General features: G+C 35.9%; 1 protein-coding gene across 1 annotated transcript in view; it reads right to left on the reverse strand.

Annotated features, from left to right (window-relative positions):
- The window catches only part of SLC25A12 (solute carrier family 25 member 12), a 78750-nt gene extending 65043 nt beyond the window's left edge, over nucleotides 1-13707 (reverse strand). The window contains exons 1-2 of the mRNA XM_010982517.3: nucleotides 13584-13707; nucleotides 12608-12661 (exon numbers count right to left, since the gene is read on the reverse strand). Of these exons, the coding sequence (XP_010980819.2) occupies nucleotides 12608-12661; nucleotides 13584-13595 (66 nt within the window). The 5' untranslated portion in view covers nucleotides 13596-13707. The remainder of the gene's footprint in view (nucleotides 1-12607; nucleotides 12662-13583) is intronic.
- Nucleotides 13708-13921: the final 214 nt, after the last annotated feature.

Consider the following 13921-nt stretch of genomic DNA (forward strand, 5'->3'; position numbering starts at 1 on the left):
TAAACTGAATAGTCTGAACCTTCTCCTGTGGACCACAGGATACCACTAAAAATTTTAGGAGAGAAGAGATGATCTGTCCTGTGCTCTGGTAGCAATCTGAAGATGGACTGGAGAAGAGATAAACTGCAGCGGGGCAGGGAGACCAAGTAGTGGCCACTGCAAAGATCCAGGTGAAAGAGATTGAGGCCTGAACCAAGGCAGTGGGAATGAAAATAAAAAAACAATGGGTTCTTTTACCCATTGCTAATGGCTTTTTATTTTATTTATGATTTTAATAATGTTAATTCATGCTATTCAAAATTCAAAAGGATATACAGTGAAGTCTTCCTCCCACCTCTATCCCCTGTCATTCAGTTCCTCACTCCAGAGGCAATCAATTTCTTGTATATCCTTCCATAGATGCTCTGCACATAAACAATTACATACATGAGATATATATATACTAATATATACATACAAGTATATGTATGAATATTATTATCCATTTCTTTTTATACAAATGATGATATACTATTTATATTGTTCTGTACATCTTGATTTTTCAAATTCACTCCTTTAAAAAAGTAATTCAGCAATATATATGTATATATACACAAATATACATATATATCACATATAAAAAATCATAAAAATGCTCATATTCTTTGACAAAGAGACCTGGACCTGACTCCTGTAAAAAAAATTTAAAAGAATTAAGAACTAAATACACAGGGAACTACATTCAATGTCTTCAATATCTTGTAATTACCTTTAACAAAAAATATGAGAAGTATATATTTGTATAACTGAATCACTATGCTGTACACCAGAATCTAACACAACATTGCAAATCAATTGAAAAAAATATATTATACTTCAATTTAAAAAAAGTATTGAGAAAGAAGAATGGGGAAAAAAAGAACTAAATACAAAATAAGAAAATACAAGAGATAGGTTACATTGATCTTTGTTCTCTCTCTTCACAATTGTTTGAGTGTTGTTTTCTTTCTTTCTTTTTTTTAAATTTATTTTTTATTTTTTGTTGGGGGAGGTAATTAGGCTTACTTACTTATTTATTTATTTAGAGGAGGTTCTGGGATTGAACCCAAGACCTTGTGGATGCTAAGCAAGCACTCTACCACGTGAGCTATGCCCTTTCTCTGCTTTCTTTCTTTAATTATCAGGCATTAACTTTCAAAAGAAACAATATGAAAACATTTCAGAATTAGTTATTAACAGAATATGGCAACTAACTGTCCATTTCTTTTTGCCAGAGGTGTCTAATACATAATACTAATATCTGAATTTGATTTCCAGGACTATCACCACTAGACACACACACACACACACACACACACAGAGACACACACACACAAAGTATACTGTACTTACTCAATTACCAGGATTTCACAACATTCTGACTTTAAAGCTATCAGAAAATAGAGAAGCCTTAGCACAAACCACCAAGGACACAGTATCCAACAAGGAAAACAAATGCTTTTGCTGACATGTCTTGAAACAGGCTCTGCCAGTACCTGGGGTTATAAATGATGCCAGAGAATCATTTACCCTGAGGTATTTTGCTAGTGTTTTCCCCAACTCTCCTAGTCTATTTTAACTTGATTTTAACTGAAAGATAAAGTGCATAGCTCAGAGGGAAAAACAGAAATTTTCTCAGCCACAAGGAGTCAGTACTTGACTTCTGCAGGAGACAGTTAACTAATTAACTCATTAAATTAGAGACAATTACTTGGCAATGTCAGTGAGCCTGTTGCCTGAACAGACAAAACCGAAGAGGGAATTTAGAACTGAAACTAGAATCTACCAACGGTCAGTCAAGATTTTAAAACATGTTAGGAACTACATTAACAAAGAAAAGCAGGTACCTCAAAATGGGTGATTCATTTAAACCAAAAGTATCTTTTAAATAAGAACGACCTATTTATTTTAAGTAACTTCATCACTTTTAATGCTTATTTTAATTGACTGGATAATGTTTAAACAGACAACAACAAAAAAAAGGAAACATGGCTTAAAGTAATACATATGGCTAGAAATAAGAAAAGGTTAAATGGCCTTATTGAGACCTTCTCTTTCTGCTAATCAAAGTGACTTGCCTGTACACTAAAAACAGTAAAAAGCAATTTAAAAGAAAGTTTTGGGTCTCTTAGGCTAACACTTACACTAAAAATTTAATATATTAAGTAACTTAGTAGTTTCACAATATCATTCTGTTTTGTTTCTTTCATTTCAAATGCTGAACTAAATGACTTCAAATGAAATTAACCAAATATTATACCCATACTTCAAATAACTTCAGAGTTAATCATTTGCCATTTCAAAGATGTTCCTTAAGCAGTTGTAAATCCCTCTTGGGCAAGAAGTCAAGGACACATGAAAGACATAGACAAGAAGTAGCTGACAGTATATGAACAAAAATAGGTCGTCTATTTTCTTGATTAAACTTTTTCCAACCCTAACTCAAGTATTTTAATGTAAAAATGCACATAGGTTTGACATTTTCTGAAATATTTGAATTTACATTGAGTATAGTTCATATGTGCTTGAAAAAGCCTTGACATTTTGAAGCTTGAGAAAGAAAATGGTTCTTAATGAAAAACTACAATCTTTATACATTTAAACAAAATTATTGCCAATAAAAGATGGTAAAGTTCACATACTGATATATGTGGTGCTTACACTGAACTACCTCTAGCTCCAAAAGAGATCATGTATCTAGAAAGGTTTTGCTTATCAAACCAACAGATCAAGACCTCACTTGACTAAACTGGATAGTAGTAACTCCTTTGCAATTTACCAGATTTAACCTTAAGTAACCTTTAGAATGCATGCAACCTATATTACAGGTTAACTATTAAAACACGCTTTACAAAGAGTTCACACACACTAAATTTCTGTTGAGTAAAGGAAAAAAAAAAAACGGTTAACTTAAAATTCAACGACATGAATGAGCAAATAAACCCAAATAATCTAAATGATATAAATTACCTGTTTAAGTGGTTTAAATTCAAAAAGATTTGGGGGGATGTTTTATATTTTTAAAAGATTTTCCAGAGATTATACAATTAGATTCTGATCTGCTGTGACTATACAGTTGGTTACTTTGAAAATATTATACCACTGTTCCTAGATCAAGGATTTTCTTTCTCAGTATGCACACCAAAACTACAGTAATATATCTAGGAGCCCTACTTGTTAGGCCAAAACTCTGCTTAAATTAAATCTTTCAGGTTATTTTGTATTCATTTTAAAACATTTATCAAGCACCAACCATGTGCTGGGCACTACGCTTGGTACTAGGGATACAAAGATCAAAAAGCATAGTTCCTGCCCTCAAGAGCTCAGAGACAAAGGCATGATGGACACTGAAACTAGGATCAGACAGAACACAGGCTCTAATACCATGCGTCATTAATGAGTAGAGATTTTTTCAGCTAATACATAGCTTCTCTGAGTCTCTTTAACAAGAAATTACAGAAAGATAGATCTTTTTGTAAGGGAAAAAATGAGATCTTGAACACCAAAGTATTTGAAAATTGTAAAGCTAATGCATATTGAAATAGCTATCCTAAAATGCATAGAAACACAGAAAAGCAGAGGTCCTAGTTTCCCTTCTTGCTTATTGAATTTTTCTGCTTTTGCTCATACATGTTGCTGTTCTAACTCCTCACTTTTCTCTAAACCAAGGTTTTCTTGGGGTTGGCTTCCACTAGTCTTGGTTTTACCAGAAAATCAGTCCTGACTGGTCTAGGCAGCTTCATCTCTGCTTATCCAACATGTGGCTGTAATATGAGTCTAAACAAATTGTTCTTCCATGACTTTGTTCCAATTGAGATGAACTGACATTTTCAGATCTTAACATCTTTTCAATTTCAGTAACTCTCAAATGACAATGTCACAAAGTTTGGCAACTACAAGTATCACATAGAGCATTTCCCATATAGAAAAATTCATCACATGAATAATGGAAGAGAAAGACATGTACCAAGGCAAGAGCTGAGCATATAAAGCTAATCCTCTTGCTGTCCTTCATAACTACCACTCTAACTCCTAATGGCAGCCAAATTTAGTCAGGAATGCATGCCCTTTCACTGCACAAGCACTCTATGTAACAAGTAAAGACCACGACAGATCTGACAACCCAAACCCTGTTACAATACATCTATCATAAATAACATTTTAATGAGAAAAAAATTTTTATCAATATGGTCTCATCAATTTTAGCAACTCTATTGAGTCACATTAATTTTTTTAAAACAGACTAATTAGTGACAAAATTTTTCTGATATTTACTAAAATTCACACATGCATTGGGAAAAGGTAGTTTTATACATCTAGTTAGCACTTTCAGTTTCATATTTCACATACACTAGAAATAAAATCTTCTATTTAATTTTGCAAAGAAAATTCTCCAGAAGTCTGCCTCTCTAGCTTGGATTGCTTCCACGAAATACTATTTTCTTTTTGCCTTAGTATGTGTATTTTTACTGTGCATTATGGCAAGCACTAGTATCAGCTACTAAACACTGCAATTTCTAATGGAGCGAGGAGGTACAAGACCTTTGTTAGTCTCTGAAACTACCATAATAAACTAGGTCAACCAAAACAATTTTACCCCTAAAAGTGGCCAAAAACCTTGGAATTAAAATTATGACCCCAGAGAATTCAATAACTGGAACTAGAATGCTTCTCAGGGCAGATTAAGTTGGATAATTAATTTGTATTGTTCTTAAATTAAATACTTCAATCTCTTGGTTTAAGTTACCATAGGAACATACAAGAAGCATATATATTTATAAGCCTGGGCAAATCATGTGCTTGACAATCAAGGTGCAGCTTCCAGGAGTATAGAATGTTTTACTGTTGGTAAGCCTTGATTAAATACCAAGATTTTTGCCATAGAGAAAGAAGGACCTTTATCCTGGTAGGAAGCAGAGATATATCAACCAAATACAATACATGAACCTGGCTTGGATTCTGATTTTAATAAAGCAACTTAAAAAAATGAAACAAGTATGGATATTTCAAAACTGAATGGAAATCCATGTTATTAAGGAAAAAATTTAGGTGTGGTTATTGTATTGTGGTTTGTTTGGTTGGTTTTTCAGAGTCATCATCTTTTAGAGATGGAAACTGAAGTATTTATGGATACAATGATATAATGTTTGGGAATTGCTTCAAAATAATCCAGTGTAGCTGCAATACAGATGAAGCAAAATTAGCCATGATAGTTGGTGAAGCTGAGTGATGGATATTTGGCAATTCATTACACTATTTTCTCTAAACTCATATATGTTTGAAATTTTCCACAATAAAAAAGGCTTTTTAAAAGGCTACAAGAAACAATGAGATGAATATATATGTACTACCATACCTGTATCACCACACAATAGTAAATAAAAAAAGCAAGTTGTATTATAATACATAAGACAAGTTGTATTAAAATACATAAAGCAAGTCTCCTCCATTTACCACATAACCTTGAGCAGGTTGCTTAACCCTTCCAGGGCTCAATTTCCTCATCTATAAAATGGGAATATAAATGTTACCTACTTATAGAGTTGTTCTGAGGATTACATTTGATGATTTGTATAAAACATTTAGACTAGTGCCTAGGACATATCAGTGACTCAGTAAGTAAACAATAGCACAGTTCTAGAAGCCCAATGATGGCCATGGCACTGGTTTCAGTGAACAATGCTTCAGTAATTTCAGCACTACTAAGTAAAAGAGAGCTGGAGAGACCAAGGAGATGATGATTTAAAAAAAAAATTACACACATAAAGAATGAATTACAAGTCTCTCTCTCAGGTCTATGTCTTGATATTTCTTGGTTGGACTACTATTCTTTCTTTGGTTCAGACTGAGCAATTGAAGGTTCAAAACAAAACTGCACACGTCTTCTACAGTCTCTCAGTCTTAGACCATAACTCTACTCAGAACCTACAGACTTGAGAGAAATTACCTCTTACAGTGGTATTTCTGAATGTGGGGATATGTGATTATCTTCAGACACATGTCTCAAAAATGTGAGTAATTAAGTGATTACATATACATAGTCATAAACCCATTAGCCTCTTAGTCACTTTATCGGTCCAGCACAGTTACCTGGGGAACACAAAGGACTCAGATCCTACTCAGGAAAGAAAAGTTCTAATCTCAGAAGAAAAGGAAGGGGACAAACAACCAGGCTTTCTTAGGGTCTCCAAGTGGCAAGCACCATTTACACATTACTTCACTTAATCTTTGTCACATCTCTACATGCTAGGTGCAGTTATCCTTTCATACACAGATGACATAACAGGCTCCAAAAGTGATTTAAACACCTAAGGTCACATAGCAAAAAGGATCAAATAAGGATTCAAATCCAATTTAGACAGAGCCCATGTAGGTTCCAGCTACACTCGGTTGTCTCCTGGGTGAAAAGGATTCAACTAAGGCCCAGCTCAAGATATTTTAAGAATGCTATGGACAGGAGGAAATTAAATTAGAAGAATCAGTCTATTCAAAGCAGTTATCCATGAGAAAGCACAGTAATGTATGAGAAAGCTTACATTTCAATAGGATCTATTTAAATATGATCTATTTAAAATATAAATTGAATCCTTCTACTTCCAAGGTGAAAGACTTTCAGAGGTTTCTATGACACTCAAAAAAAAAAAAAAAAAATCTAAACTCTTCTCCATGGCCCACAAACAAGGCCCTGCTCGATGTGGCTCCTTCAGACTCATCTCTTACTGGCCATTCACCCCCTCACTCACTGATGCTTCAGACACTGGCCTCCTTTCTGTTTGCTGAACATACCAAATCCTATGCACATATAAGTCTTTGCACAAGTGAACCCTCTGTTTGGAATTCTCTCTACCCACCTTTTAGTTCTCAGCCCTAATTATCACTTCCTCAGGGACCCTCACTGACCACCATCTTGAAAAATAATCACTTTTCATTGTTCTGTTTATTTCCTCACTCGACTTAACCACAATCTGCAGTTTTTGTTTGTTTGTTTGTTTTTTAATGTGTGGGCTTTGTTATTGTCTGTCTCATCTTTACCTAGAATGGGAGGTCCTACCTTCACTGAACTCTTCTATCTTATCTACAAACATAGAAACAAGCGTAATGCCTAGACTGCCAGATAGTAGGCAATTAAAAATATATGTATTGGTAGTAGAATATAACATGGCATTTAACAACACTAATTTTCTCATTTTCTCAATTATTTTTCAATCTGTCTTGTTAATCCAAGGATAAAGCCTTCACTATGTTGCTAGTATGCCCTTAATGCCCAAGATTTTTTTTTTTTAATGAGAACTCTATATAGCTTATGGCGAATATTTCATAAACTATAGACAAAGGTTATCATCTTCTATTTCTATATTCTGAAGACGTGAAAACCCTTAATCAGCATGGCTAAGAAAACTATAAATTCCCTCCAGTGTATCTCTTACTGGGCTTCTCTAACTCAAATTATGCTGGGAGGTCCTCTTTTAACTTCAGGTTCTGAATTACTAAGTTCTTACTTTTTAAATTATCCATTTGCTCAAAATTTAAAACACCTACATTAAGACTTTGTTTTTATTTCCCCTGAATTCTTTCCCCAACCAAGCTAAGATTATCCTTCCACACTTTTCTTAATGCCCATTAAATTATACAAATATACATATGTTTAAGTATACATACAACATATATAAAGTGATTTTTAGAAAACTAGAATCGTGCTCTATACACTTCTTTACATCTTTCTTCTCTCACTGATAGTACATTGGAAATCTCTCTAAATCAGCTGCAATAGGCCTAACTCATTCTTTTTATTATCTGCATAATTTTCCATGCTATGGCTATTTCATAATTTTTCTTCCACTCCCCGTTGATAGCATTTGTTTCCCCCTATACTTTTTTTTTGTTTTTGAGGAAAAACTGAGCATTGTAACTAACAGCCCTGTGCATATACATTCTTATGAATATTTTTATTTCTGAGATAAATATCTCAAAAGTAGGACTGTTTGTTTAAATAGGATCTTTTTATTTTAAACCATTGCCAGAATGCTTTCCAAAGAGTCTTTCTTTCCACAAACACGCTATGAAAGCACCTTTTTTCTCCACGTTTGGCCTCAATAGATGCTATCATCTTTTAATACTTGATCTTATTATAACTGTAATTTTGTGGCACACATCCCACACTTTTGAAAACATAGCTCTAAGCCATATTTCAACAGAGTAGAAGAGTCTTCTGCTAAAATCCCTGCTTAATTCCTTACCCAACCCCAGGTTACTGCCAAAAGTAAATAAATAACATAGTATGTAAACAAATATTTACTGAATAAAAAGCTATGTCTTTCAATTAAAAATGCATATGTTATCATAAAAACCATAAGAATCACTCTTTGCTTGACATTAGCAGCATCTTCTACTTACTTTCTAATCTAAAATAAGCAAGATAAAAAAATGCATTTTCAGAATTTTATACGGGATATGATCTTCATTGTTACATTGATGATGAGTAAAAGAACAGGATCAAATATTACTTGAGTTCTACATCGCCATACATTTTTGGTCTAGCATACCTAATGGTACAGTCTCAACACGTGTTACATATACCATACAATACACTGATAAATGAACAATTGAAAGTCTATTAACTAAAAAAAAGAGAGAGAGAGAGATCTTGAAAAATCATTGACTTAAAACAGTTTTTTGATTAACCTACTTGGCCACCAAGCACAGGCCAAACCAGATTAACTCTTCATTTTGAAAATTTGTCAGGCTTATAACAAACAGCCTGTGACATTTCTGTTGTCCTCACCTCACCTCCCTCTTCATGGCTTCTATTGTCTCCTTTTGCTACTATATACTTCTGATGTAGCAAATTTGGGTCATGACAGTGTGTGGGTGAGAGAGGTAAAAGAAGACATAATTCAAGAAATGACAGTTGTAAGGGTAGTAATAGTAAAATCTTAGCCTAACAGCTGGTTGTTATAATTATACCAGTCTAACACATAAGAATTCATTTATTATGCTCCAGTTTTATTAACTTGGGGAGCAGGAAAAAGCAGAATCCTAGTGAATATTATTGTTCTTTTTTTTAACTAACGGAAAATGTAGCTCATCAAAATTTGAGAAACAATGAACAAAGAAAAAATAAACCTATTTCCCTACACTCAGAACAATAATGCTTTACTTCTATGAACTTGCGTACATAATTCCATTACACATAGATATATCAGCCCTATCAACCAGGAATATTTTGCTGTTCACAAAACAATGAGTTTTTGGGCCATACTATTTGTGAGTTTAGAGAGTTAATGCCACAGGTATAAATTTTACAAAAGGGAGATTTCAACTGTATTCTAAAATTCAAAATTAAATCTTCTCTGCAGTCTTCAAGTTGCTCAAATGACCCTGAATTCAAGTGACCTCCAAACCCTACCAAAATTAAATTATACTGGTAACAGAATAATCTAGATTTCAGCCTTTGACTATACCCTTTTTATGAAACTCTGCTTTAAACTCCCATGGGACCAGTCTCCCTAGCTCCTCCTTCTCCTTTCACTTCAGTTGCAGATATCATTTATAAATCAGTCCCTTATTCCTTGTTTTGTCTCTTTTATAATTAACCTCCCTAACTGAAAGATTCATCCACCATCTGTATGAATTTGTATCATCCTGACTTTAACTCATTGGGACACATTTATTTAGCAATCAAACTTTAACTCCTCTCCCCCAAGATTCCCAAAAATAGATGACTTACAAATTAACATCTATGTTAAAAACATCAGATTCACTACTCCTTCCTTTCCTTTCATCTTTAATATAAAATTCAATGGATTCATCCCTTACAAAGTCCCTGGTATTGTCCTTCCTTTTCATTTTCCCAGCCATCAGTCACTCCAGGTCATTACCTCCCACATGAATTATTTCAATAGCCTCTTAGCTGATTGCCCTACCTACTTCCAGTCTCTCCACACTTTATCCAACATACACAAAGAGCTGCCAGAATTCACCACTTAAATTTGCCAACTCGGAAACACACAGGGCCTTCAAACTGTTTCTAATCCAAACTCCTTGGCCAAATGTTCTAGGTAGTCACAGTGCAAAGGTACTTCTTTTCCCATCAGCTAAATAACCAGATTTTTATTTTCTTTAACTTCTTAACAAACTTGGCTGCCATTAGACCCTTACATACCTCTAGGTTTCAAAAAGTCACCCCATTTCAAAAGCCCACAAGTGGTACCATATAAGAGGTTAAGAATATGGGTTCTATAGTTTGATTGGATTCCAGTCTCTACCACTTATGAACTAAGTGACGTTAACCAAGTCATTTAACTTCATCTATTTTCAGGGACAATAACCCTACCTCCTAAGGTTGTTATGAAAATATAATGACCCTTACAGGACCAGGTCAATGCCCAGCACACTGCAGAATGTTCAGTAAGTGATAGCCACTATCATTGTTATTACATGGCCACTCTGACCTAGACAAGCCAATTGACTTGTCTTACCAAAGGCTGTGCATTTGCCTTTACTATTCTTGACTCCCTCAACTACAAACTGCTACAGATGAAATGGGTCTTAAAGAGGAGCTAGCCACATGTTCAAGCCTTGGCTCAATCCTCCCCTTTAATTATTCAATAACTTACTGTCTACTACTAAACTAAATACAAGTGCATATACGGCACACAGCAAATAACCCTCAGCAAATAAGTATCTGTTGGGTAAATATGTTAAGTTGTTAAATGAATACTAGTTAGTATGTGTTTCTGCCTATTATCTCTAAAATATTAACAAAGCACATGCATCTAGAACAAAACCGTTTCTAAACAATGCCCTATAGCTTTAAGTAACTACAGTTTGAAGCATTTCAGACAGAAATTTAAAAATCCAACATGTTATTTGCTAACTGCTCTCACATTGATTCAACTAACTATATTGTATCTTTCTACCTGCTATGCCTTCCCGAAGGTAAGTGTCTACGTTCTATCTGCCCCTCACCAATAATTCTTGGGTAAATGTTTATAGTTGGTGCTAAATGCATAGTTATGAATCCCACAAATTTTCAATATAAAAATACGGACATCATCAAAATAATGTGTAAAAAGGTAAGACTTTAAAGTTTTAAAAAAGCTAGACATAGTCCCAGCTCTCTTTATACTATCATCCTCCCCTGCCCCCAAAAACCAAATCCAAACAGTATCACAAATTTTTTTCCAGAGGATTTTTAAAGCTGAAAAGACTTCAATTTCCATTCCCATATGTCCAGTTGAGTCCCATATGAGAAGACGTAGCCCAGGAAGGTCAGTAAGTAGCCTACAGGCACAACAACCAGATAGAGGCAGGACTAGGAATTGAACCAGGGTTCCTGACATCTAGGTCAGTGCTCTTTCCACTATGTCATGCATCATTTCAACTGACTTCTTCCATGCCTACTTCATCTAGAAAATAAAATTAACTGTATCACATGAACTCACAAAATTGAGTATATGGTATGGTTAATATGGGCATATTTTTGGTTATTTTCAAGAACACTTGTGGAGGAAAAAAGGATTCAAGCCATGTATAGAGGACTTATATTATAATTACTTTTGTTCTGGAAATGATGCCTCCATTTATCAGATTTTATAAAATTTAAGATTCTCATTTTCACTAATTGGTCATCCACGCAGCCTTCTCCCCAACAATAGCTTAAGCAATCCACATGTCTCAGATAAAAATGTTATCTATTCCAGGCTTGATCTGCATATGTTAGAATCCGTTCCTAATATAGAATCATAGACTTCTGGAGTTGGAAGGAACCTTGTAAATCACCTCTCATTTTACAGAGGAAACTAATACCCAGCAGGGACCTTTCCAAGGTCAAAGTTTCTATACAAGAACCAGGTCCAGAAAAGAAAGTTCTTAAAAGATTTCAGAGAAAAACAATACTTCGTGGAACAGTTTAACTTGTCTCCCTTTACATGTACTTCTTAAGTATAATTTCCTATATACACAACTTTTAAAATTTAAAAAAAGAAAGCAAAGCAAAAAACAAAGCCAATTTTTTTAAGTCCACAGCCTAGTGAGTCACTGATTCTAAAAACTTAGCAGAAGTTAAGGTGGATCCTTCTAAGAATCACAGACAGTAACATTTTGTAACAAAACCCCCAAAGCCTACACATATAACATAAACAGAGGGAGAAAAGGCACACATAAATTAAGAATAGCTATAATATTCTTATCTTTGTAACAAATTACATTGAGAATTGCTTATAAGTAGGAAAACTTTACAAACACAAAGCAACTTTCAAGGAAGAAAGAACTGTAACCGTCATACCTATCAAGTGTACAAGAGTATCAATACATTTTGAATTTTTTTTTGATCAAAATGCTTAAAGGAAGCTGGGAATTCTTTTTAGTGGTTTTTTTTTAACATGTCTTAAGTCATGTTAAAAAAAAACCCAATAATTTGAAGAAAATCTTTTATCAAACATTAGTAAGAGAATAAACTATATTGTCTATTGTCATGTTCCTAAGAATATATGAAAATAGAACATTCCTGAAAGTTAAAGCCTGAAAACTACTACACTTAGACCTTTTTCACCCCCAAAGAAAAAGCACACCAGATAAGCTAATTTACCTGTAGGAATATGTTTCTTAACTCATGAGGATCACCTCGCTTGGTTGTCTGCACCTGTAAGAAAAAAAAAAGCCAGTTAATGCTTCACTAGAGATCACGTAATCTCTTCAGATTATAGTTCACAGATGCTAACAATCAATGCTCTTATCTTTTATAAGGGCATTTAGTTAAAAACAAACAGAAAGCACTAACACTGATAACAACTGTCAAACTGGAGAGACACGTGTGAAGAGCCTAAGCTATAGCAAATCTACCAGATAGGTTTCCTCTGGACTGGAAAGGGAAAGCCGTGAGGATCAATCTCTTACTTTACTTCACATCCACTAGCAACACAGACAGCAACCACCCACCTTCAAATCAAGAAGCGAGCAAGAGTAGAAACAACAGGAAAGTTGAAACACCCAAATTAATCGCCTAGCCTACTGGCCTTTCTTCCCAATGGAAAGCAATCCAGAATATAATTATTTCCACGCCCCCCTCTTTCTCCACCCAACTTAAAATAATAAAAGCTGCTACGTTTCCAAATAATTTGGACATCCTGCCACCTGCAGTGCAAATGCCAACCACTGCTCCCCGCTCCAGAGGCCCCAAATTACTCATTACTCTCCCCCTCCCCCACCGCAGCGCACAGATGCCTTAGGTATCCCCGGCTTTACTTGCCACTTCCTCCCACTCCCCTTCTGATGTCCTCCAACTCCGGGCTCATATTCCCGTGTCTCTAGGGCAGGATACTACTCTTCTTTCACCGACCTGAGGTCCTCCCAAGCCCCTCCAACTCACAATCCCTCCTCCTTCCCCTCCCCCAGCCGGGCATCCTCTCCCTCCGGTCCAAGCCCCGCATAGCTCTCTCTGGAGCCCCAGGACACGCTATCAAAGAACCAGGCAAAGAAGTAAATGGGAAGAGGTGAGGGGCTGCAAACAGGGTCCCCAAAATGTCTCTTATGCAATAAAGGTAGCAGCAGAGAGTTAGAGTCACCTTGACCGCCATGCTGTGCTCGGAAGCCGGGGACGAGCGAGTGAACGAGCAGGGCCGAGCTGTCAGGGCGCGCGCGCGCGCCGCCTCCCCGGCCGCGCCCGCCCCCCCGTTCTCGCGCCGCGCGCGTCTCTACGCAAATGAGCCTGGAGCGGGCAGGGCCGAGAGAAGGCCTCGCGCCCCGGCCAGAAAGAGCTGGGCCGCCGCGCCCAGGAGAGGGACTCGCCTCCCAGGGGAAGACTGGAGTCCCAACCCGTGGGATTCCGATGCGCCGTGTGGTTGCCAACAGCTGAGTCGCCGCCAGGAAAGCGCTAGGTTTCTTAAGGCCTCTTAGTGGGTGT

The sequence above is a fragment of the Camelus dromedarius genome, chromosome 4, assembly GCF_036321535.1.
Source record: "Camelus dromedarius isolate mCamDro1 chromosome 4, mCamDro1.pat, whole genome shotgun sequence".
NCBI classification, from domain to species: Eukaryota; Metazoa; Chordata; class Mammalia; order Artiodactyla; family Camelidae; genus Camelus; species Camelus dromedarius.